Consider the following 26,042-nt stretch of genomic DNA (forward strand, 5'->3'; position numbering starts at 1 on the left):
AGCTAGGATTATATAAGCCATTGGCGCCTAGCTCTCTTACTAATTTTTTTTTTTTTTGGGGGGGGGGAAGAGATCCTGGGGCCTGAACTCAGGGCCTGGACTCTGTCTCTGAACCTCTTTGTACTCAAGGCTAGCACTCTATCACTTGAGCCACAGTATCCCTTCTGGCTTCTTCTGTTTATGTGGTACTGAGGAATCAAACCCAGGGTTTCATGCATGCTAGGCAAGCACTCTACCACTAAGCCACATTCCCAGCCCCTCTCTTACCAATTTTAAGAACTAATTTGTTTTTAAATCTATTATCTCATATGTTTAAACACACAAGTGTTTACTTAAGTAAACACATTATTATTCTATTCCCTAGAATGTATTATCTCCTAAGTGACCAATTCCAGGGATCTTTTATCTGATAAATAGCTAAGAAATTATCTTAGAGTTATGTACTGGTGGCTCACATCTGTAATCTTAGGTATTCATGAGATGAAGATCTGACCATTATATTTTGAAGCCAGCTCAGGCAGAAGAGTCTGAGACTTATCTCTAATTAGCCAACAAAAGAGCTGGAAGGGAGTGCTCAGCAATAAGAGCACCAGCTGTGAATAAAAAAAGCTGAAACCCCAAGGCCCTGAGTTCAAGTTCTAGTATTTCACACACAATAAAATATGCTTAAGACTTAGGTTTATATGTATATATGTGTGTGTATACATATATATTATGATGAATACATTTCCCTTGAAACTAAAGTAAAACTAATTCACAAACAACACAAAGTACCAAATACCTCACCTCATTTAAGAAAATGTCATTTTTCACAAAAGTCACTTGACTATACTGAAAACCATGCTCAGATGCAGAATCCAAGTAAGAAGTGTGGAGAATTGAAACTGCCCTCTGGAAGAGAGAATCTGAACTCAGAGACACTGACTCAAAAACTGTAAAATACAAACAAAAATAATGTCACTGTTTAAGATAACCAAAGACGGCTGAGTGGCACTAATGAATACTCAATAACTTCTTCCTTTCCTGTGTGACATATGACTAAGTAATTCATGATGTGAAAGACCTGTCATGTAAAAAACTAACCTATACAAATTGTAACTGAGGATGAAATTAGCACAGAAACGACGTATGTACTGCTATAACTCTTAAGCATGTTGGATTAAAGCTGTGCATGCTATTAAGGCATATGCAACTCCAGTGTTGGGATACTGGTCAGCAACTGCTTAGGCCAATGTTTCCATCTTTAGTTTGTTTTTGTCCCTGCCCCCGCCCCCGGCTCCCCCCTCCGCCCCGCCCCCAACACAGACACCTAGGCCATGTTTTAATAAAGTTGCCCTTTCCAATTTCTTGTCAAATTCCCAAGTAAACCTGTTAGGTTTCAAGGGACCTGCTATTTCTTACCTTCCAAACACAACAGAAATAATTTTATTTCTGCTGTTTCCCTGCAGCCAAAAGTCTACAGAGCTTTACTTTTATGGCTTGTATTATAACTTTCTTTCACTTCACATAATTGTACCACTTTTTTTTTTTTTTTGGTAGTGCTAGGGTTTGAACTCAGGATCTTGCACTTGCTAGTGAGGGATATTACTGCTGAAGCCACATCTCTAGCCCTGGATCTTAATTTTTGTCTGGATGATCTTGGACTGAATCTTCCTATTTACATTTCTGGGTATGAAAGGCACATGCCAGTGTCCAATTTGTTTAATGGCTGAGATGGAGGGGGATCTTCATGATTTTGAGGGGGGCTTGGGCTGGCCTCCAACCCTGACCTTTTCTGTCTCAGCCTCCTGAAAAGCTAGGATTGCATATATAAGCCATCACACCCAGATCATTTTTTAAAAAGTACTTTCATCTATCCATACTCTTATACTATCTCCAGAGACTGTGATATGCTTGTCCTCTGAAAGATATGTTTCCTAACAGAGTACTGACCAAATGTTTCCTAGAAGAATACTGACCAAAATCAGCAATTTTCTACATCTCTATATCTTTTAACACTTTTTTCCTTCAGCAAAAACTAAATCTTACTAGTTTTATTACCACTATAGCTTTTAAATATTTTAACTTTCTTCTATTATTTCTAAATAAAAATGAAATCACTTACAGAGCACTGGAAGGTTTGGTCACATAGTACAAGTAGGCATATTAATAAGCTTTCCTACTTTTATTTAAACTCTTCCAATTGCATTAAAGTTCAAACATTAGTGATAAAAATCAGTTTTAAAAATTACAGATATAATTACAGATATAATAAGTAATATATTACCAATATAATAAGTTATCTGTTGTTACCTAAAATTAGACTATCAAGGAAATGCATACAATTTTTTCAAGAAATTTCATTTGGACTTATACTAACCTAAATACTTTAGCTATCAGAATTATTTGGGAGGGGTGCTGAGGTTACTACCCCTGAGCTTCTCTTGCTCAAGGCTGGTGCTCTACCATTTGAGCCACAGCACTACTTCCAGCACCTTTTTTCGGAGGGGGGGGGGCATTGGTTGTCTTTTGGAGGGGATAGTTTATTGGAAATAAGGGTCTCACAGACTTTCTTTCCCGGGCTGACTTCAAACTATGGTCCTCAGATCTCAGCTGCCTGAGTAGTTTAAGATTATAGATGTGAACCACTAATGCCTCGCTCAAGATTTTTTTTCATCATTTAATAAATTTCCTAACATCAACAGATATAAATAGAAAGCAAGAAAGGAAAATGAATGAAGCATTGTAAGGATTTAATGAAGCTAGCTAGAATGCCTAATCTATATATTCTAAGTTTTACTTTTATTTTTGTTCAGTTTCATTTTCCCTTTGAATGTCAGCACCATGAAAAGTGAGGTTATTCTGAGCTAGTATATGGTATACCAGCTACTCTGAAGGTTAGGCAGAAGGGTCACCTGAAACCAGGGGCTCAGAATCAGCCAGGGACTCAAGCTCAACAACAAAATTTTTTTTTGACTAGATTCAAATAACAAAACATCAGTGGTGACAATGTTACAGTTTTTAAAGCTGTATGACTCCAAGAAAAATGGAAACCTGTGTGGTTTCCAAGCTTTCAAATCCCTCTGCTAGTCCAAACACAAACCAAAAATCCTTTAGAAGTTATGATTTTGGGAAATTTCTATGGACTGTTATTTATAAAGATAATTTTCAAACATCTAAGGCTCAGTATTTGAGAAGCATGTCACTCACAGTTGAAAAAGTAGTAAAAAAAAAAAAAAAAGGATAGCTTTAAAAATGAAGACTAGTATTACTGATGGGTCCAGATTTTCTAAGATGTGAATAGGTATGCATATATCTTTAAATTTGTAAAGTGATGAGTACCATTTACCTCCCCATATTTAAATAGATCATGTACAATGGAAACTAAAAGTAGTACAAAAGGCGGGTGCCAGTGGCTCATGCCTGTAATCCTAGCTACTCAGGAGGTTAAGATCTGAGGACTACAGTTCAAAGCCAGTAAGGCCCTGAAATTCTTATCTCCAATTAGCCACAAGAAAACCAGAAATAGAGCTGTATCTCAAGAGCTCAGGCTCAGCACCCAGGTCCTGAGTTCAAGCCTCACAACCCACCAAAAGAAGAAGGAGGAGGGGGGGGAGGGAAAAGAAAAGAAAAGAAACGAAAAGAAAAGAAGAAAGTAGTGCAAAAGAAGAGTTTGGTCTACTTAACTTTAACATGGATTGCCCAAATGCATGTGCTCATAGAATATTTCAAAGTGTGGGAAATGATTCATCACAATTAAGCTGAAAGACTCATGATTTACAAGTAAGAACCGGTGCTGGTGGTTTAGGCTTGTAATCCCAGCTACTCAGGAGGCTGAGATCTGAGAATCACTGTTCAAAGCCAACCCCTGGCAAGAAAGTCCATGAGATTCTTATCTCAAATTAACCACCAGAAAAAAGGAAGTGGTGCTTTGGCTCAAAGTGGTAGAGCACTAGCCTTGAGCCTTAAAAAAAAGTTCAGGGACAGAACCCAGTCCCTGAGTTCAAGCCCCACAACTGACAAAAGAATTTTTCTTTTCACTTACATGTTTTTAATTCCAAAACTATGTACTTATGACTAAAAATGCCTTCTCCTTTAGGTCAACACTTCTCAAAGAGTAGGGTATTTCTAAAAATCAATACTTGCCAGGCACTGGCGCTCACATCTGTAGCCCTACTTTCTTAGAAGGCTGAGTTCAGAGGATCACATTTTGAAGTCAACCCAGGCAGAAAAGTCCATATGTGTGCTTTTTTTGGTGGTTAATTGGAGATAAGAGTCTCAGACTTTTCTGCTTATGCAAGTTTCAAACCATATTACTTAGACCTGTCTCCGAGTAGTTAGGAATACAGGCATGAGCCACCAGTGGTTAGCTTATAATGTTGTTTTGACTTAAAAAACACATAAAAATAGGGGCTCAAAAGAATACAGAAAATTATTTAGAAATGCTGAAACTAGCCATAAATAGTGGTTTAAATCAGTTGTTACTGAGGTTGGGAAGTAGAAAAAGTAAACTAAATTACATTTGAAAAAGTTTATATTATATCATTTAAAATATCTCTATTCAGGCTCAGCAACAGCTATGTGCGAAGCTGAGAATGGGAGGACTGAAGTTCAATGCCTGCCTGGGCAGGAAAGGTTAAAAGACCCCTTAAACCTACAACTGGGTACAGTAGCAAGCACCTATAAACCTTAACTACAAGGGAAGCTGAGTTAAAAAAGATTGTGGTTGGGCTGGGAAGGTGGCTCAGTGGTAGAGTGCTTGCCTTGCATGCATGAGGCCCTGGGTTCGATTCCTCAGCACCACATAAGCAGAAAAAGCCAGAAGTGGCGCTGTGGCTCAAGGGGTAGGGCGCTAGCCTTGAGCTGAAGAGCTGAGGGACAGCGCCCAGGCCCAGAGTTCAGGCCCCACAACCAGCAAAAAAAAAAAAAAAAAAAAAAAGATTGTGGTTGCAGGCCAACCCAGGAGAAAATGTCTGTAAGACTCCATTTCAATCATGGAAAGCTGGTGCCCACCTGTTATCACAGCAACAACAGGAAACCTAAAATAGGCAGATGGTGGTACAGGTGCTTGCCTAGGAGGAAAATGAAACCCTATAGCAAAAATAATGAGTGAATAATTGTAACCCCTCTGCACAGTATTTTCACAATTAAAAAAATTTGTTAAAAAAAAAGAGTGAAAAACACCAGAGCTAAGGTATGAATCAGTGGTAAAACACCTGCCTAGTGTACATGTAAACCTGAGTTTAAATCCCCAGTACCACCTCCCCAAAAAAAGATTTTTTTTTCAGTTTAAATTAAAAGACAATAATTAAAATAGTTATGGTGACACATGCCTGCATTCCCATCACCTTAGAGTCATCAGCAAGAGAATGGAAAATATAAAACCAGTGAAGTGGGATGTGATCTATAAATGAATGAATGAAGTCAAAGAAATACAAATCAATTTAACATTTCTGAGGCAACTTGAAGATTCAATCACCTATCAATTTTAGACTGATTGTAGAAGCTGTAGCTACTAGAAATTATAAAAAACAATTGTTTTATACCACCTAAATTCAAACTAAATCTCTTTATAATTCTAGTTTAGGATCATTCATAATTAACTTACAGCACTTAATTTAATACCTACTGTCTTCTGATAGAATCCTTCTATTAATATTCTCTAAGACAGAATGTGAGGGTGGTTTTAATTCATTTTCATCACATAGGCCCCTAGAATTGTTGTCATGGTCCTTTTCTTTGTTAATGTCATAAATGCTAAAAAGAAAGAAAAAAATGGATGACAATGTTGAAAGGGATGCCACTAATCAAAATGCATTGTATTCATAAACTGCTTTGTTGAATGGCAACTCCTTTGTACAGTATTTTTATTTAAATATTTAAATATTTTTATTTTTAAAATAAAAATATTTAAAATATATGTAATACTCTAACAAAGAAAAAAACTGATCCAATTTACAACATATCTACTATCTAAACAAATGTTTACCAAGTAATTATGAATAAAGCTATAATGCTCACTTTTCTCCTTTAATGAATCTTACAGCCAAGTACTGAATTTGCTCTGTATGCAGTAACTTAGTTTGAAATATTTTTTCGAGAATCCTCAATTCCTAATCAGAAATTTTATACAGAGAAATAAATTACGCTCATAGGAATCACTTCTCCCTCACTGAAATTTCAAAATGAAAAGCAGAGATTATAAATCCAAGGCAATTTCACTTGAACATGTCCATTTATATATACAATGCAACTTGATCATGATACTGTCATTTTTCTTTTCCTCTCCTTTACCAAACTAATCTCATCAGGTATCCTTGTTCCATTTTCACACATATAAAGCTTTTTTACTATAATCAGGCCTCTCTTCCTCCCTCTCTGTTCATTCCATCCCACCTACACCCCAGAGAAAACATGTTCCAACTCTTAATATTCATTTTTGTTAAAAGTGCGCGCTAACTGTTCTGAAATTTCAACATGGATATCTCACACATGAATATCATATTTTAGATTGATCATATTTGCACACATATAAATACACATATATATTTAAAGCATACACAATCCTTCATTCTTATGTTTATTTTTTAGGTCCAAAATTCACATGAGAACAAACATGACCTGTGTTCTGAGGACTAGCTTACTTCACCTAATGAGGATTTCCAGATCCATTCAGTTCCTTGCAAATGGCCTGACTGTATTCTTTATGGCTGAATAATCTGGTGCATATGTTGACAGGTCTAGATCTATCTATATCTATAGTTTCTTGATCCATGAGCTGCTCCATAACTTGTGAACAGTACTATAATGAACATGATTATACAGATGCTTTTAGTATATGCTACTTTTGCTATATCTGGTTGGTGGGTTTTTTGGGGAGAAATTTCCGTAAATGCTTCCCATAAAAGTTATGTAGTTTACATTCCCATTAATAATGTATTAAGGTTCCCTTTCTCCATCCTCATCAGCATTTGTTTTTATTCTTTTTTTTTTTTTTTTTTTTTGGTGGCATCAGTCAAGAACTCAGTCATGAACTCAGGCCTTGGTGTTGTATTGTCCCTGAGCTCTTTTGCTCAGGGACAATGCTTTACCACTTTGAGCCACAGCACCACTTCCAGTTTTTGAGTGGTTAACTAGAAACAGTCTCACAGGGACTTTTCAGCCCAAGCTGGCTTTTAACTGATCTTCAGATCTCAGCCTTGTGAGTAACTAAGATTACAGGCGTGAGCCACTGGCACCAAGCTTTATTCATATTCTTGATGGTCACTCTGAATGAAGTAAGATATAATCTCAGTACCATTTTGATTTGCTATGGCCAGGGAATGTTGAACATTTCTTTATGTATTTATTTCCATCTGTACTTCTTTTGAGAAGTGTTTCCTTTAGGTGTCTATTTTTAGAAGCTCCCTACATATTATGATTATTAGGCCCTGCATCTCCACTTCTGTTTTTTAATGTGGTTAACTGGAGATAAAGAGTTTCATGGACATCACGGCCTGGGAAGTCCTCAAACCAAGATCCTTAGATCTAAGCATCTTGAGTAAGTGACGATTACAGACATGAGTCACCAGCACCCAGCTTAAACATTTAATTTTTAAAAACTGGTCCAGTCACAATTATTTTCTGAATAATTTTTTAAATTAATCTTTCACAAATGTGATCTCTTATGCACATGTGTAAGCATGAATGTGCACATGTGTGCACATGCACACATATACAGTTTCTTTTGTTCCCAGCAATAAATCTATTTCTACCAAGCTCCTTTTATTTTCTGTTTAGCTTGTTTCCTATTTGGTGTTTTTCATATGGAAAATCTATCAAATGGCTGGTAATTTTTGTCCTGCATGTTTATGTGTGAGGCAGTAAATGTCTAAAAGCTGTAGTGTATAAACTGTACTAAAGCCAATTAGGAAAAGTTTGTTATGAAGATAAACATAACATGTTGCATCAATTCAATTCTTAGATATTTACACCATAGAAATGATAGACATTTTTCCCCTCTTTTTTTTTTTTTTTTGAGACAGGTAAGTCTTAATATGTACTAGGTTAGCCTCATCTTACAGTATGTAATTCAAGCTGACCTTGAACCCTCCAATCTTCCTGCCTCAAATTTCCCAGTCCTGAGGTTACAGGCATGCACTACCATGTTCATTCTTGAACACTCTTCTTGACTAGCAGCTCTAGTCAAGATCTGGTCTGTTCTGATGGGGATGTAGTTGTTTAATCAGGTTAAGATCTGGGCTAGTCAGTTTATATAGAGAATAATCCTTTAATATTCTGCTTAGGAGCATATCAACTTGCTTATTTCTGGGAGTGAAACAGAAAAAAAAAATGGTTCTGGATTTTACTGTTTAACATGTTGTCTTCCACTTAATTCTCAGTTTCACTTAGATGCTTCATCCCAGTTCAATTCTCTAAATAAAGCCTGTCTAGTTTATGTCTCCTGACTATAAACCTTCAGTCTTTTCTCAGTGTAGAGGGAAAGTAGCCTCTAGATATACCAAAGCAGTGAAGGAGTCCAGTTAGTCAACATTATGACAGTCTTTCCTATTTCCACTTCACTCTTCCTTGAAAAGTTATACCTCTCCAATTCTTGAGCTTCTTCCAGATTCTGTGGATAATCAGTTTGCTTCTTTGTTGGCTTACCTCCCTTTCCCATTTGCCATTCTCTAATTCATTAAATCATGTAATATATTCCCATCTATTTTCTTTGTAGTTTCTCAAATATTGCTTTTGTATATGTTCTCTTTGCTTTTTCCTCCTAATCTTTGTGGATTTACACATTTTTACTATAACTTTAGAAGGATTTCCAGGAGCTGGGAATGTGGCTTAGTGGTAGACTGCTTGCCTAGCCTGCACGAAGCCCTGGGTTTGATTCCTCATTACCACATAAACAGAAAAAGCAGGAGTGGCACTGTGGCTCAAGTGGTAGAGAGCTAGCCTTGAGTAAAAAGCAGCTCAGGGACAGTGCCCATGCTCTGAATTCAAGCCCCAGGACTGGTCAAAAAAAGAAGAAAAAAAAAACATTTCCAGTGTACAAATGGACATGTTAAACTAGAACTGTCAATTTAGCTCATCTGAATCTCTTCAATTAAAAACAAAACAAAACAACAAAAAGCTTCCAAGGGTTGGGGATGAATTTAGTGCTAGCACACTATTTTACTGTATGCTAATATGTACAAGACCTGATTAATTAATTAGCACCACACATAAACTCAATTAAGGCTGGTTGTTCTGCCTCGGTGTACTGAGTATTCTGCCTTAGTGTACTAAGATTACAGGCATGTGCCACCACACCTACCATATTTATTTAAAAAAGGATAACCCAGGTGCTGGTGGCTCACGCCTGTATTCCTAGCTATTCAGGAGGCTCAGATGTGAGGATCATGGTTTGAAGTCAGCACAGGCAGAAAAGTTCATGTGATCCTTATCTCCAATCAACCAGCAGATAGATGGAAGTAGAAGTTCAAGTGGTAGAGCACCAGTCTTAAGCAGAAAAAGTTCAGAGATAGTTCTCAGGCTTTGAGTTCAAGCCCCATAACTGGCACAAAAAAAAGGAGTAACCTATAGTGCATGTGCATTCAATTATTTACTCAAATAAACAAATAATATAACCTCAAATTGATCCTCATTCTCTTAAAGCATCTTACCTTTTTTTGCTGGTTATTTTGGAAATGGAATCTCAGGAGGTTTGGGTTTTTTTTGCCTGGATTAGCTTTGAACCTCAATCCTCCACATTTAAGCATCCTATGTAGCTAGGATAATAGGCATAAGCCAATGGCACCTAATAAATTTCTTTTATTTACTTTGAGACATGATCTTACTGTGTTACCCAGACTGACCTGCACTCCAGGGCTCAAGCTATCTTCTGGTTTCAATCTTTTCAACAGCTTTGACTCTGGCAAGAACCACTATACCTTTCACCAGTCTACCCCAAAGTAGTTAATTATTTATACATACATATTTATAATTACTTTGCAAGTACCATTTTCCCTAATAAATCAATATTTCCCAATAAACCATCCCTATGATGGGAGGAGTTATGTTTGGTTTACCAATAATTATTCAATATTCAGCTCAATGCTTCACATCGTAGGTATTTAATAGACATGCATTTGCTAACTAAATATTCATCCTTATATGCAACCTGTTCTGAAAGTTGGAAAACAAAACAAGGCTTCTAATTTTTTTTCTTACAAAGCAAGTAAATGCTAATAACAAAACTTGACAAATATATAGACCTACATCTTAACGACTATTGATTCTCAAGTCTTAAGCACATCATGTGTTGACAAAGATAATCTATTAAGCATTAAAAGTTAACAGACATCAATTAATGATCAATAGAGAAATCAAAGAAATAAGCAGAACTATAAATTTAATGAACTATATTAGTTAATTCAAAGAAAACAAGTCACAGAAACACTGCTGTGGCATGAGAAGATAGGTAAAAGGAAGTTACTATGTAATTCTTAGTAGATTTCTTATAATTTGTCAATTTCTATTGCTGCAGCTTATTTCTACTTGTTATTTTTAACTATATTTAAAAATAAATTTAGCTGCTTATTTAATAAAGACAGAAAAAGTACTACCGTAAATTGTTTAGGGAGAAAAAAAGCAGATTAATCGTCATCTTACAGTGTAACACTCATCAACATCTAATATTTGTCTTGTTTTTCCAACTAGCTTCCCAACACTAGATATAGCTTCATGAATAAAGGGGCATTTTCATTTTCAGTGGTGTGTCTTGATCCCTTAGAACAGGTATGCAGTAGGGATTCAATACATATTTATTTAATCAGTTAGCTTCTCTGATGATTGTTAGTTAAAACCCTTTGCTTCTCAGTGTCCTCAGAACAAAACAACAGCTCTTTGCCTTATATATAATTTGGTCTTTTTGGGGGGGGGGGTGCGGGGGGGGGGGGAGGAAGGAGTGCCAGTCCTAGGTCTGGATCTCAGAGCCTAAGCACTATCTCTGGGCTTTTTTGCTCAAAGCTAGCACTTTAACACTTGAGCCACGGCTCTACTTCTGGCTTTTCCGTGGTTAATTGGAAGAGTCCCACAGGTTTTTCTGCCCCCCCCCCCTTTGAACTTAATCCCAGATTTCAACCTTATAGGTATGGGCTGGGCTCTTGGCTCCTGTTCTTTATCTTGTCCATGCCTTTCTATGAAGCTGTGGCCACACTGATCTATTTTCTAAGCTTTGTCCAAGCTGTTATTTCTAAGGGGAGGGTTTTCTCCCATTCTCCTAACTAAGCTCCTACTTGCTTAGTGAAACTTGTAAGTCATCCCATCTAAAGTATGTTTGCTTTAAAAAAAAAAAACTCTCCTTACAACATGCTATTATTTCATGGCTTTTGTTTTGTTTTTGGATGGGGGGGGGAGGATAATCTTTCTTCCCTACTAGAATGCCAGGTGCATAGAGGCAGACACTATGTCTTATTCACCAAAGTCCCTAGTGTCCAGGGAAGCTCTTAGCACCACAGCAGATAATAAAACTCTATAACAGAAATTACCTTTGAGTAGGCCAAATGAAGGGAATTTTGTATTTTCTAAAATCTTAGCATAAATACAATCCAGGAGAAATAAAGCTACTCTGATTTCAGAAAAAAAAAGACCTTTCACAGCTCTACCTAGAAGCAAATTTACAATTTGGGGGGGGGGGGGCAGGAAGAGGCAGAGAAAGCAACATAAGCCCAATCAAGACACATAAAACAAAGTGCCCCTATTAAAAATTGAAAATACCAGCTGGGCACTGGTGGCTCACACCTATAATCATAGGTACTGGGGGGGCTAAGACCTGAGGATTGTGGTTCAAAGACAATCCACGCAGGAAAGTCCATGAGACTCTTACATCCAATTAACCACCAGAAAAACGGAAGTGGTGCTGTGGCTCAAGTGGTAGAGCACTAGCCTTGAGCTGAAGAGCTCAGAGACAGTGCCCAGTCCCAGAGTTTAAGCCCTACAACTGACAAAAAAAAAAGGTCTCTAATGTGCAAAAGTCTTAAGTATGTGCCAGCCAGGTTCATGCACAAAAGGAATAATAAGGTACTATTATTTATTTGAAGCGCAAGGTTCATTTGGAATCACTAGTCTACATTTCAAAAGACAATCTCAGCAGATTATAGAGGTACTGGCCCGTAACCCCAGCACTGGGGAGGCTAAAGCAGAATCATGGGTTTGAGGCCAGCCTGGGTTATACAGTGAGGCTTTGTTGCAACAACAACAAAACCAATCTCAATTATTGTAGATCTACACACATGAGTCTCTGTCAAGGCATCTGACACCATGACACAATCTATCAAGAACCAGGAATGAAGGCACTCAGTAAACCTTGAAGAACCATACAAACATGTCTATTATCACCTGGTCTCCGTCATCACCTGGTTTCAGCAGCAGGGGCCTGACACGACCCTGGTAAAGCTTCATTCTCAAACACCCTCAAACCTCCTACCAGGTAAGGTACAGCACAGAATCGGTCCATTCTCAAACACTTTCATAGGTGAACCAAAGGAGCGGTCCTCAAGGGGTCTCGGGACTGTCTCCGCAGCTTCAGGGCATTCGAGGCCACCCCTCTCCTTACCCCATGTTGTATGGGGGAGGGGGCTCTGCTCAATCCGCAGCCCTACTGGCCCCCTCCCGCCCTGCCCGCAGGGCGGCCAGGGCAGGCCAGCACCGGAAGCAGGGGGACGGGGACGGGGAGCCGGTATTGGGCACGGGGCGAGCAGTGCCTTTTGAAAGTCAACAGGGTGGCGGACTCCAGGGCTCCACGAGCTGACTCCCTCCCCCACCCCGCCGGCCCGGCCAGCCAGCTCCGAGGCGGGGAGCTCCGACAGGGGCAGCTCTGATCGATGCGGGGGAGGGCGGGGAAGCTCGGAGCCGGGGACGCCGACCGACCGACCGGCGCCCAGTGCGGTCCTCGGAGCTGACGCCAGGACGGTGACCCTGGGAAAATCGCCACTGGGGGATGGCTTCTTGTGTTCCTTTACAATCTACAAAATCCGGTTTCTTAAGCGTTCTGTCCACAGTGAAGGTGGCCTTTCCCACCGTGTCTGGAGATTCAATTTACAAAAATGAAAGCCCTATTGAATATGGGTGTGAATGCTTTATGTACCGGCCTCTGAAATAGGGCTGAGAGGAGTGTTTTGCCTGATCTAAGAACATCTTTTCCTCCGTCTCATTAATGTTATGTTTCACTAGGGTTTTAATTTACTTATTCATTTCCCAAGTGAAATCTAACACGGCTGAGACAAACGAATTAAATGAATAAATAATTATGTACATGCTTTATATGTTATTTTAAATTGGAAACTCACTAGCTAGTGAAGAGAAACTAGTGTTAAAAAGTTTTTGGAAGGTGGGTACAGTGGCTCACGCCGGTAATCCTAGCTATTCAGGAGGCTGAGGTCTGAGGATCCTGGTTCAAAGCCAGACCAGACAGGAAAGTCAGTGAGACTCATCTCCAATAAACCACCAGAAAATGGGAAGCTGCGGTGCTGTGGCTCAAAGTGTCTCTTGAGCAAATAAAGCTCAGGGACAGGGCCCAGGCCCTGAGTTCCACCCCCACGACTGACCCCCCCAAAAAAAATGTTTTTAGAGACTATTATATAAAGTGAATCTTACAATGTAATATAACTTTTTCATTTAACTACAGTTTGGTTACTTTTGGGTTTAATATTTGGCTTCTGAAGATTGTTTTAACATTCTCAAAATCCATTCTACTGTAAAGTTAGATTAGTATAATATTACACTTAGCTTTTTTTGATATGCTGTATAGAAAGGCTATGTTCAAGATTATGCAATTTTATATTCAAGATTATACAATTATTAGAATCAGTTCATAGTTTATATGGTGATACTTTTTTGTTGTTGTTGCTTCTTCAGTGCTCACAGGCTGAATTCACCATCTCAGGCATGCTGGGCAAGCACTCTACCACTGAGCTACACCTCCAGCCCTTTATGGTGACTTTTTATGACATCTATATAAACCTTATGACTACTGTTCTAACTCTTCATCAAACTGGATTTGTAAGTTTCAAAATTAGTAACTGATTGCATCAAACTCTCTACTGTATCCCACTCAATGCTTCTGACAGATAAATAGACTTCCATAAAGGTAGGTTTCCTCAAGTGAACAAACCAGGCCTCAAGATTGATGGTTAAATATTTCTCCTAATGAGGGAGGAGCAGGTGTACATCACAGGTTCTAAACAGGGTCTATTTCACCATGCCAAGGAATAGAATACAGACTAACAAGGGACTTAGTTCTCCAATTAAGTGTTATTAAATCTTAAGGTAAAACACAAGTATGCCCTAAACACATTTCTTATGATAAGTCATTAAAAAAATTTTTAAACAGGGGCTGGGAAGGTGGCTCAGTGGTAGAATGCTTGCCTTACATGCATGAGGGCCTGGGTTCAATTCCTCAACATCACATAAACAGAAAAAGCTGAAAGTGGGGCTGTGGCTCAAGTGGTAGAGTACTAGCCTTGAGCTCAAGAGCTGAGGGACAGCACCCAGGCCCAGAATTCAAGCCCCACGACTGACAAAAAATAAAATAAAATAAAACAAAAAATCCAATTGAGTAAAGGATAAAGGCTAAAGTTAGTTGTTTCAAAAAGCTAATACTAAATCTTTTAGCAAGAAAAAAGAAAAAAATGAAGATGTGAACATTTGTGAACCACAAATACAGGGAAAAGGTTTCTAAAATTATACATTATCAGAAACAATTTATACAAATATACTTTCAATTATGAAAACAGTAATCCAATAGATAAGCAAATCCGTGAAACTATTATTTGAATAAAACAATAATGCTGAAAGAATCACAGCTCTATCCCTTCCTCCAAAAGACCAGTTTCAGAGATTATTCTACTTAGCAAATGATCAGAAACCTGAAAGTCTGGCAATGCATTCTGTTAAGTAATTTACAGGAGACAAAATTTAAAAAGAAAGAAGACACTGTCATGCAGACGATGAAAAATTAATCCTAGTCCATTGCAGATAAGTAAGAAAGGGAGACTCTTTTTTCAGGAATTATGAATAGGCAACAAATTAAGGCGCCAAGCAATCCAGGGAGTTGAACTGTAGTTCACTTGGTATAGTGGTAGCTTTGTACACAAGGTTAGGGACAGCACCCAGGCCAAGTTTAAGCTCCAGGACTTGAACACAACGAAAGAAGCCAAACAATCCAAGCAAGATAGACACATCACAGAAACAGCAGAATGCAGGGGCTAGGAAGGTGGCTTAGTGGTAGAGCGCTTGCTTTGTATGCCTGAGGCCCTGGGTTCGATTCCTCAGCACCACATAAGTAAAAAGAAAAAAGCCGGAAGTGACGCTGTGGCTCAAGTGGTAGAGCGCTAGCCTTGAGCTGAAGAGCTGAGGGACAGCGCCCAGGCCCAGAGTTCAGGCCCCACCACTGGACCCAAAAAAAAAAAAAAAAGAAACAGCAGAATGCTAAAGACTAAGAGAAAAATACCAAAAGCAGTCAGAGAAAAAGGAATCTACCAACCACAGGTGACTTAACAGCAACAATGTAAGTTAAATACAAGGAATGAGTTCTCTAGAATGCTAAAAGACAAGCACCAATTAAATGAGTGTTCTATGCAAAAATATTTTTAAGTGATAGTGAAAGACACTTTTAGACTTCATCAACAAACCTTCAATAAAAACCTTTACAAAGAAAGTATTTTAATATATAGGAGGAAGATGGGTCCAGCTGGATAAAAGAAACAATGAAGTCTGAATAATGAAGTAGTAAAAATGTAGGAAATATAAACAAGCATTGGTTGTAAACCACAATAAGCTAGTTAGACACTCATCTACCTGGTATCTTATCTCTCCAGTAATAAATTTTAGAAGAATTCAAGCACATGGTAACAAAAAGTTATAACCACAAAGAGATTGGATGAAATGAATGATTCTAACTAAGAAAGGTTTAAAGAGAATAGTCAAGGGTGCATATTTCTAGGAAAATTCTAAAATTTGAAAAGTACACAATTTCCAAACTAGATGAAAAAATGGACTAAATTAGCTTTTTTTTTTTTTAGCAGAGCTGAGGACTGAAGTTAGAGCCTTGCATTTGCCAGACAAATGCTGCTGCTCTTCCACTGTGAGAAATCCCCAAGTCCTAGAACATTAATATAAAAAAGAGAGGTAATAATAAATAAACAATGAAAAAAATGCAAAGACCCACTACATTAATGCAAATGGGTCAAATGTTTCAGAGCCAGAGAGACGTGTGTATGGGGGAGAGGTGGAGGGGCCGCCAGTCCTGTGGCTTGAACTGAAGAACTGGGCCCTGCCCCAGAGCTTCTTTTGCCCAAGGCTAGTATTTTACTACTGGAATTACAGCTCTCATTCTGGCTTTTTGGTGGTTAACTGGAGATGAGTCTCTCATGGATTTTCTGCCCCAGCCGGTTTCAAACTATGATCTTCAGATCTCAGCCTCCTGAATAGTTAGGATTATAGGCATGAGGCAGTAGCTTTCAGTCTCAATAGGTTTTAAAATAAATGTAAAGGAGTCTAAATTGCTGAATGACAGGCATATGCTTCAACATAAATGAATCGCAAAAACATGTTTAACAAAAGTCACAGGATATGCAGTGGGAGTCTACCTAATATTCAAAATCAACTGAAAATAAACAAGGAAAGTATGTAACTGATACAACTATAAGCAAGTCAAAAGAACATCTGACATGCTGGGCGCTGGTGGCTCACGCCTGCAATCCTAGCTACTCAGGAGGCTGAGATCTGAGGATCACGGTTCAAAGCCAGCCGGGGCAGGAAAGACTGTGAGACTCCTATCTCCAATAAACCACCAGAAAACTGGAAGTGGCGCTGTGGCTCAAGTGGTAGAGCGCTCGCCTTGAGCTGAAGAGCTGAGGGACAGCGCCCAGGCCCAGAGTTCAAGCCCCACGACAGACCAAAAAAAAAAAAAAAAAAAGAATATCTGACATAAAATTAATGAAGACTCTGGTGATCTGGCAAGGAGTATTTTCCTTATGGAATCAACACACACAAGGTTTCTGAGGTACCTATTCATTGGAGTACACAAATTTATTTAACTGTATATATTCATAGTATCACAAAAAATTAAAACAGGAAGACATACCAATTTTCCTAGATGGAAAACCTCAAAAGAATCTCTTCTCAAATTCAAACTTAAATTCAATGCAATCACAAATAATACCTAACAAGATTTTCTATAATAACTGAGATAATTCTAAATTTCATAAAGAAAAAATGCTAAAGAACCAAAAGATACTGATATATCAAAATATAAAGCTACAATTGAAAAAAAATAAAATAAATAAAAAAGCTACAATTATTAAAACACTATGGTAGCCAAGAATGTTCGTCACATAAGTCAAAGATGATTGGACCAGGCCAAAAATAGTTGTCTTCTTATTCACCAAGGAAAATGTGAGATATGTAAAATATATTTTAAAATATCGGGGCTGGGAAGGTGGCTCAGTGGTAGAGTGCTTGCCTTGTATGCATGAGGTCCTGGGTTCAATTCCTGAGCACCACATAAGCAGAAAACGCCAGAAGTGGCAATGTGGCTCAAGTGGTAGAGCACTAGCCTTGAGCTGAAGAGCTGAGGGACAGCGCCCAGGCCTAGAGTACAAGCCCCACGACCAACCAAAAAAAATTAAAATATATATATATATATATATATATATCATTACCATCTAGTACTGCTAGCATGGAGATGATTATTACCTAGCATTCTCAAAAGGACTTGGTTCTACAGAAATGCCAGCATGAGTGCTTTAAGTGTGTTTATTATCAGCAGCAGAGAAATCATCATTGTGTCACTATAAGGAAATCTTGAAAATAAGTGTTCGGCAATTGAGAAACAGATAAACACATTCACTGTAATTTTTATTTATTTATTTAGCCATTCCTAGGCTTGAACTCAGGGCCCTGGGCACTGTCCCTGAGCTTCTTTTGTTCAAGGGTGCTACTCTACCACTTGAGCCATAGCACCACTTCCTGCTTTTTCTGTGTATGTGGTACTGAGGAAGCAAACCCAGGGCTTCATGCATGGTAGGCAAGCACTCTACCGTTAAGCCACATTCCCAGCCCCTATATTGTTATTATAATATAACAAACACTATCAGACAAGTTTTTAGGCACTTTTCAGATTTTAATCCATTTAGGCAAATGCATTTGGGATAGGAGATGCATGTGATATATCTTTTTGAAAAGAGAATTAAAATTACATCTGGGCCAATATCCTGAGAACACAACATTTCAAATACTGTCTTTGTCTTCCTTAAAATAATTGTAGATACTGTCACCTTTCTTTTTTTCTAGACTGGGCTAGTTATTGATGTACTGTAGATGCTATAAACAGCTACCTATTTCTCTAACAAGGATTCTGAACACAAGACTATTTCTAATGCTATTAAGGAACATTCGTAATAAGCCTTTTTGAATTACCACCAATCTAAAATTCTGTAACATTAACTATCCCACACTCACCTGAGCCATACTCCCCCCCTTCTCAGAGGAACCCAAACTACAGCACTTAAAATCTACAAAACATTTGCATAAACCTTACCATTCTAATTTTCTTTATAGGGGGAGAACAAATGGTTTACCTAAGAAACTTCAGACAAGTTATGATTTAAGAAAAACCTGAGCTGGGTTCTGGTGGCTCCCGCCTAGTTTGTAAACTACTCAGGAGGCTGAGATCTGTGAATAGGGGTTGGAAGCCAGTCCAGGCAGAAAAGCCCTTGAGACTCAAAAGAACTGGAAGTAGCGCTGTAGCTCAGTGATAGGGAGCAGCACCCAGGCTCTGGACTGAAGTTTCAGGGTACACATAAGAACAACTTGAGAATTTTCACTTACCAATCCTTGTTTGCAATGTCTGGGGGCATGCCACCTCCGGTCAAATTATTAGGTTGCATCTATTGTAACTTTCTTTATGCATAATTCCAGTTTGCTGCTAAATGACCTATTATCTACGGACAGACTGTTGGACACTCTGTTTAGTGTGCGTGTGTGTGAGTACTGGTGCTTGAACTCAAGTCTGGATACTGTTCCTTGGCTTTATCTGCTCAAGCATGGCTGACTATTTGAGCCACAACTGCACTTTCTGCTTTTTCTTTTTTTCTTTTTTTTTTTTGCTTTTTCTTTTCTTTTTGCTCGTTCATTAGAGATAAAGGATTCTTAAGGGGCCCACGCTAGCCTTGAACCACCATCCGAGATCCTCTCGGATCTCAGACTCCAGAATAGCTAGGATTATTCTTGTGAACCATGGAGGCCCGGCTGGACACTTAACAAATAATAAATAAATAAAATCACACGCTACCATGGTCTCTGCGGAATGGAACTTGAGTAGCAAGCTGCATTAAAGAAAGCTTTGGGAAATGATTTGCCTGCCCGTCGGAAACTCACATCTAGAACTCATTATCTATCTCCCCTAGGGTCCAGGAGCCCGGATAGGCGGCACAAACAAAGTTCTTTTTAACCCTGCCTTCTCTCTCTCTCTCTCTCTCTCTCTCTCTCTCTCTCTCTCTCTCTCTCTCTCTCTCTCTCTCTCTCTCTGTGTGTACTGGTACTCAGTTCGAGCTCTCGCAGGTGGGGAAACTAAGTCTGGCCAGATGTACTCAGTTCGAGCTCTCGCAGGTGGGGAAACTGAGTCTGGCCAGAGCCCTGGAGCCCGTCGCGAGTCTCGCAGCCAAGTCTAATAAAGCGCCGGGGCCACGCGAGCGCTCCCGCCCCACTCTCCCGGGACCTTTTGCGAGCCGCGGCGGCTTGGAGTTGGCCCGCCACGCGGCACCCCACCACCGTCCCGGCGGAGCCTCCCCACCCACGAGCCCGCGCCGGGCCCCGAGACCCGCGCGCTGCGCTCCACGCGGGGCGCCCCGACACCCGGTGTGGGCGGGGGGGGGGGTGCTTACCGGCCCAGGTCACCGCCGAGCTTTCCACGCAGGCTTCTCCAGCCAGAACATTCCTCCTGTCCCGGCGTGGCGGCCAGCCGGCGGAGACCACAGCGAAGCGGGCAGCGGCGCCCGCCCTCCGCACGGACCGTCCGTCTGGCCGGGAGACGCCGCGAGCGACGCCGCGAGCTCCTCCGCGTGCTCCTCCTCCGCGTGCTCCCCCTCGCGCCCCGCCTGGCGCCGCGGCTCCCCTCAGAGAACCAACCCCGGCTCCCGGCGGCCACACCGGAAGGAGCGCGTCGACTCTCCCCGCGCGGAGCGCCAGCCACCGGAAGTAAAACCTTGAGGAGGAAAGAAAAGCGAGGAGGCGGGGGGAGGGGCAGAAAAGACAGAAAGTGAAAACGGAACTGCCGCGTCGCCCTCCGAGATGGGAGCCAATCAGCACGGCGAATCCAAGGCGCAGGCGCAAACCACCGACGGCGTCCACGTTGTGCTTGTTATTTCTCTCTGCGCAGGCGCAAGACCTCCGCTCGCTCGGGATTGGACGGTGGAATCAGGCTTCTCCCGCTAGTGCCTAGTGCATGTAGGGTGTTGAAGGCGCGTGGGGAAACCGCGTGGAGATGTCTCCATGTGCCGTGAGGCCGCCTTCAATGCCAAGCTCACCTTTGAGGACGACGCTGGTGTGGTCTAGTCTAAAAAAAAATCATTTGAAATGTTGCCATTGTTTTGATTAATTTAAGATCCGTGTTAGATGGGGCAGGGGGTGTCTCTGAGCAACTTAACCAGGAAAATTCTGGAAGTTTAAATCTTACATATGAAGAACCGAGGTGACTGTAAATGACCAGTGATTTCTATCTTTACCCGGATAAGTATGGAGATACTTGCCCATAATCCTACCTTCTCGGTGGCAGAGATCTGAGGATCACGGTTCGAAACCACTCTGGGCAGGAAAGTCTGTACAGTATTTTCAAGTACCAAAAAAGCCGGAAATTGTGGCCCAAGTGGTAGTGAAGAAGACAAAAGTAACCCCTCTGGGCGAAGGGACTTTACAGTTGTGGGAAAGTTGCCTGGTGGCTGTTGCTAGAATGCAGGTTGGGGCAGACTTAGGGGGAAGCCCACAAAGCATTACTTTTACTAACAGTACAGAAGGGGAAGTAACAAGGTAAATGTGATCTCTGCACAACTAGACAGGAATTGCCTACCTGGTCAGAAATTGATGTCAGCCTCCCTGACCTTTTGTGCATCTGATTAATGCCTATGTTTTGTATGGAACTAGAGGTTTATATAAAATTCTGGGTTTAAGGCCAGGTGCTTGGTGGTTCATGCCTGTAATCCTATCTACTCAGGAGTCTTATCACAGTTCAAAGCCAGCCCGGGCAAGAAAGTCTGTGAGATTCCAATTAACCACAAGAAGACCGGAAGTGGTCAAAGCACTAGCCCTGAGCAAAAGAACTCAGAGATAGCACCCAGGCCCCGAGTTCAAGTCCCACGATGGAACAAAAAACAAAACAACCCCCCCCCTCCCTGGGGACCCAAACTTCTTTCTGGCACTAGCCTGGTTTGGGTCTAAAAATGATCTCCATCTTCGCTGCTCTGCGTTACCATAACAGTAGAGGCTAGCCTTGTGCTAAAAACCTATGAGTAGAAAAACCTGAGTTCAAAAAAAAAAAAGAAAGAAAAAGAAAAACCTGAGTTCAAGCCCCAGTACCCACCCCCCAAAGTTACAGCTCATGTCTATAATTGTAGCTACTCAGGAGGCTGAGATCTGAGGATCTCAGTTTAAAGTCAAATTTCAGAATTGCATCTCCAAGTAACTAGCAAATTCTGGAAATAGAGGTGTGGCACAAGTTGTGGAGCACCAGTCTTGAACAGAGAAAGCTAAGGTACAGTGCCCAAGCCCCAATACTGTCACTTCTAAAGGTTAATTAGGTAATGAGGGCTGAACTCTCATGAATGGACTATTATAGAATTGGTTGCTGATAAAGTGATGAAATTTGGCCTGAATTTCTCATGTGTCCTAGCTTGCATTTCTATCAAATTACTATGCAACATATAGGCTCTCACCAGGGGCAGCCCCTCTGTCTTGTCAGCTTCCAGAATGTAGCCTGGTAAACTTCTGTTCTAGCTTTACCCAGTCTGTGATAGGTACAGCAATCAAAACACTAATAATCATTCTGACTTTCATGGTAATCTTTACTTTAAAAAATGGATTTGCACCTAAATATACATCCTTAAACTATATCATTTACTTGCACTTGTAAATGTAAATTGAAGCTTTTTTTGTCTGTGTACAACTTGCTGTGTTTTGGTGTGGTTGTGTGTGTGTGTGTGTGTGTGTGTGTGTGTGTGTGTGTGTGTTTGGCAATACTGGACATTGAACTCAAGGCCTTGTTATTGCTAGGCGCCCCTTGTGCTATGTCTTCAGGTCTGTTTCTTGGGTTCATGGTTCTTGTTCTTTCATTATCATTACTGTATATATGAATGTAGCGAATTTTCTTAACTGATTGCACAGCCAATAGATTTTGTTTACAGTTCTTTGCTATTAGAAATAATAATATTGAACGTTTCTATTCAGCTGTGCATTCGTTTCTATTGGGTGAATACCAAGGAATGGGATGTTAGAATGCTAGCCATAACAATTTGGATTTTTGTTTCTACAAATACTTATCCCGTTCATACTGTTGGCCAGATTTGCTTCTGTTTCTCATTGCTGTTTACCTTGGTTGAGCTGATAGGATCCTAGAAGACAGTGTGTAATAGTCTTAAACAGGCTTCTTTGATTAGACTTTGATTTTCAGTGATTCCTATGAAAATTACTTCTCATGCAGCTGTTGTCCTTTTTGCCTAAGTCTCCAGAACAAACCTATATAAAGCACTTTTGACATCAATTTATAGCCCAACATTATAGCTTAGTGTGAGAGTTAATGCTGTTATAAACTATTTAACTTGAGTGGTTTATTATGAAACATCATGACAACAAAGATGGCATGCATTCAGCTTTGGTATAATGGTAAACTTTTTGCAGATTATATTTATAAATTACACTTTCACAAGTACTGTATAAGACTTTTTGTTCTTTTACATCCTTTCTAACACTTTTTAATTTTAGCTACTCTCGATGGTGCATTATGGTTTGAATTTGCATTGCCTCCAACTTTTTTCTTTTTCAAATACATTTTGACTATTTTCAATTTATTTATTTATTATTATTATTATTTTTTGTCGGTCATGGGGTTTGAACTCTGGGCTTGGGCGCTGTCCCTCAGCTCTTCAGCTCAAGGCGAGCGCTCTACCACTTGAGCTACAGCGCCACTTCCGGTTTTCTAGTGGTTTATTGGAGATAGGAGTCTCACGGTCTTTCCTGCCCGGGCTGGCTTTGAACCTCGATTCTCAGATCTCAGCCTCCTGAGTAGCTAGGATTACAGGCGTGAGCCACCAGCGCCTGGCTATTTTCAGTTTTTTAAGTAAGTTTTAGAATTATATTTTTAAAAGATTGGATTTGTTTGGGATTGTGTTGAACAGACCAATCTGGGGAAGTAATATTATTGGGCTTGTAACATTAAGAGATGTGAAGTATGTAACCATACCAGAAAAAGAACACTTCAAAAAGAAGGAAATGGTATAGCCCATCTTTTTTTTTTTTTATCATGAAGTCTGCTTATACATTTTCCTTTGAATATTATGTCATCACATTCTAGGCCTCTAGCATTATCACTGCTCATCTCAAAAATGGAGGTTTTCAGGAAGCAGTGGTATCTTCCTAAGTAGTTAAAGAGATTATTGGAAGGTGGTTTTTGATTTCTGAATGGTTAGCTCCCTTTCTAAGCTTTATTATTATTGTTGTTACTATCATTATGTTTATTATATATGTAATAGCATAACAGCATATTGTATTTCTATACATGCATACATTGTACTTTGATCTAATTCACTTATTTTATGATTTCTTATCCTCATCTGCCTTCTTCCTCTTGTTTTTTTTAAAAGTTTTTGTTGTTTTTTCAGAAAGTACTAAGGGTTGAATTTAAGGCATGGTGTCTGCTAGGCAGGATTTCCACCCATGAGCTATGAGTTCCGCTTATTTTTGTGCCACTAGAGATATGGTCTCACTTCTTGTCCAGGTATACATCCATGTTTAGGCCACACTCTGCCTGTTTACATATTTTAGGCTTCCCATAGTAGCTTGGATGACAGGCGTGTGCTACTACTCATATTTCCTCCATTGAGATGAAGTCTAGTGGTCTTTTTGCACAGGCTAGCCCAATCCTACAGTCCTCCCATGGAGATAGAATGATAGGTATGCATGACAGCACTCAGCTATTGATTAAGAAGGGAAATTGTGAACTTTTCTGCCCAGGCTGGCCTTGATGTTCCAGAGGCAGCTAAGGGAGTTTAACCCTTTGGGTATTAGATATTTATTATTGGGGTTCATATATAAATACATTAAAAAGAATGAAAATGAAACTCTACCTCACACCATATGCATAAATTAACTAAAAATATATTATAGACCTAAATGTCAGTGTAAATACTTTAACACTTAGATACCATAGGAATAAATCTTTGTGACATTACATTAGATAATTTCTTAGATATTACAGCAAAAGTACAAGTGACAAAAGAAGGGAGGAAAACCAAAAAACACAAGAACAAATGGAACAAATAAGAAAAAAATCAGCAAACCCAACTATATCACTAAATACACTGAATTAAAATGTACTATACACGCTAATTAAAAGGTGAAGTTTTTCAAGCCCAAGTATATGCTAAATTGAAGAAACATGCTTTAAATATAAGAACTTAGATAGGCTAAAAACAAAAGGATGAAAAAAAATCTTAAGAAAGTTGGAATAGTTGTTTATATTGAACAATATAGACTATCCAGAAAAATTTTTTTAAAAAGTACTAGAAGCAAAGGGGATAGTTAATAAACACCAAAACTTAATTCATCAAGAAAGTACTGTTTAAACAAAAACATAAGGCAGGATTTGATAACTAAAAGGAAAAGGACAAATCCACATTAATAGCTAGAAGCTCTACTCTCTCAGGAATTGATATAAGTAGATGGAAATGAAGTATATAGTATATAGAGAGAGAGACTTGAAACATGACAAATAATTTGATGTGACTGAAGTTTAATGGGAACTCGTTTATGGAAACTCTAGTCTTAAGAATTGATAGAAGTAAATGAAACATTTTTAAAAAATGACTTGAAAGTTGACAAAGAATTTGGCCTAATGGAAGTTATAGGAATTTCAGTTAAAAACACTGCCAACACTCATGCACACACATTCTTTTAATGTGTGTTTGGAATATATGGTGCATTGCAATATAAATACTATTAAATTTTAAAACACTGAAAGAACTACTGAGTTATTGTGTATTTATTCTTTGTTAAATTAGAAATCAATGACCAAATAGCTGAAGAATTCCCAACTGTATTACTTCTGTGAACACTTAAAATTATATTTACCAAAACAAATTCCAGGAAATGAAAACATAGTTTTTTTTGTTATTATTAAAAAAATAATAGCTGGGGCTGGGAATGTGGCTTAATGGTAGAGTGCTTGCCTCACATGCATGAAGCCCTGAGTTTGATCCCTCAGTACCACAAAAACAGAAAAAGCCAGAAGTGGCTCTGTGGCTCAAATGGTAGAGTGCTAGCCTTGAGCAAAAGAAGCTCAGGGACAGCACCCAGGCCCTGAGTTCAAGCTCCAGGACTGGAGGGAAAAAAAAGCCAGTTGCGGGTGGCTTGCACCTGTAATTTTAGTTACTCAGGAGGCTGAGATCTGAGGATTGAAGTTCAAAGCCAGCCAGAGAAGGAAAGTTCCTGAGACTCTTTTTTTTTTTTGGGGGGGGGGGGAATCCGGTCGTGAGGCCTGAACTCAGGGCCTGGGCGCTGGCCCTCAGCTCTTCAGCTCAAGGCTAGCGCTCTACCACTTGAGCCACAGCACCATTTCCGGCTTTTTTCTTTTTGCTTATGTGGTGCTGAGGAATCGAACCCAGGGCCTCATGCATGCAAGGCAAGCGCTCTACCACTGAGCTACCTTTCCAGCCCCATGAGACTCTTATCTCTAATTAACCACCAGAAAACTGGAAGTGCTGCTATGGCTCAAACTGGTAGAAAAAGAGCTCAGAGTCAGCACCTAAGTCCTGGGTTCAAACCCCAGG

At 39.7% G+C, this 26,042-nt stretch overlaps 1 protein-coding gene across 3 annotated transcripts in view; it reads right to left on the reverse strand.

Moving 5' to 3' along the window:
* Tasor2 (transcription activation suppressor family member 2) overlaps positions 1-12,582 on the reverse strand; it is a 63,057-nt gene extending 50,475 nt beyond the window's left edge. Inside the window, exons 1-3 of one of the 3 annotated variants that reach the window (XM_069990542.1) lie at positions 12,563-12,582; positions 5,609-5,736; positions 787-932 (exon numbers count right to left, since the gene is read on the reverse strand). In XM_069990542.1, the coding sequence (XP_069846643.1) occupies positions 787-932; positions 5,609-5,736; positions 12,563-12,567 (279 nt within the window). In that variant the 5' untranslated portion in view covers positions 12,568-12,582. The other 2 variants (XM_069990540.1, XM_069990541.1) reach the window with 2 other exon arrangements.
* Between the last annotated feature and the right edge of the window lie 13,460 nt (positions 12,583-26,042).

Source organism: Dipodomys merriami, unplaced genomic scaffold, assembly GCF_024711535.1.
Source record: "Dipodomys merriami isolate MVZ:Mamm:240054 unplaced genomic scaffold, mDipMer1.0.p SCAF_4, whole genome shotgun sequence".
Lineage (NCBI taxonomy): Eukaryota > Metazoa > Chordata > Mammalia > Rodentia > Heteromyidae > Dipodomys > Dipodomys merriami.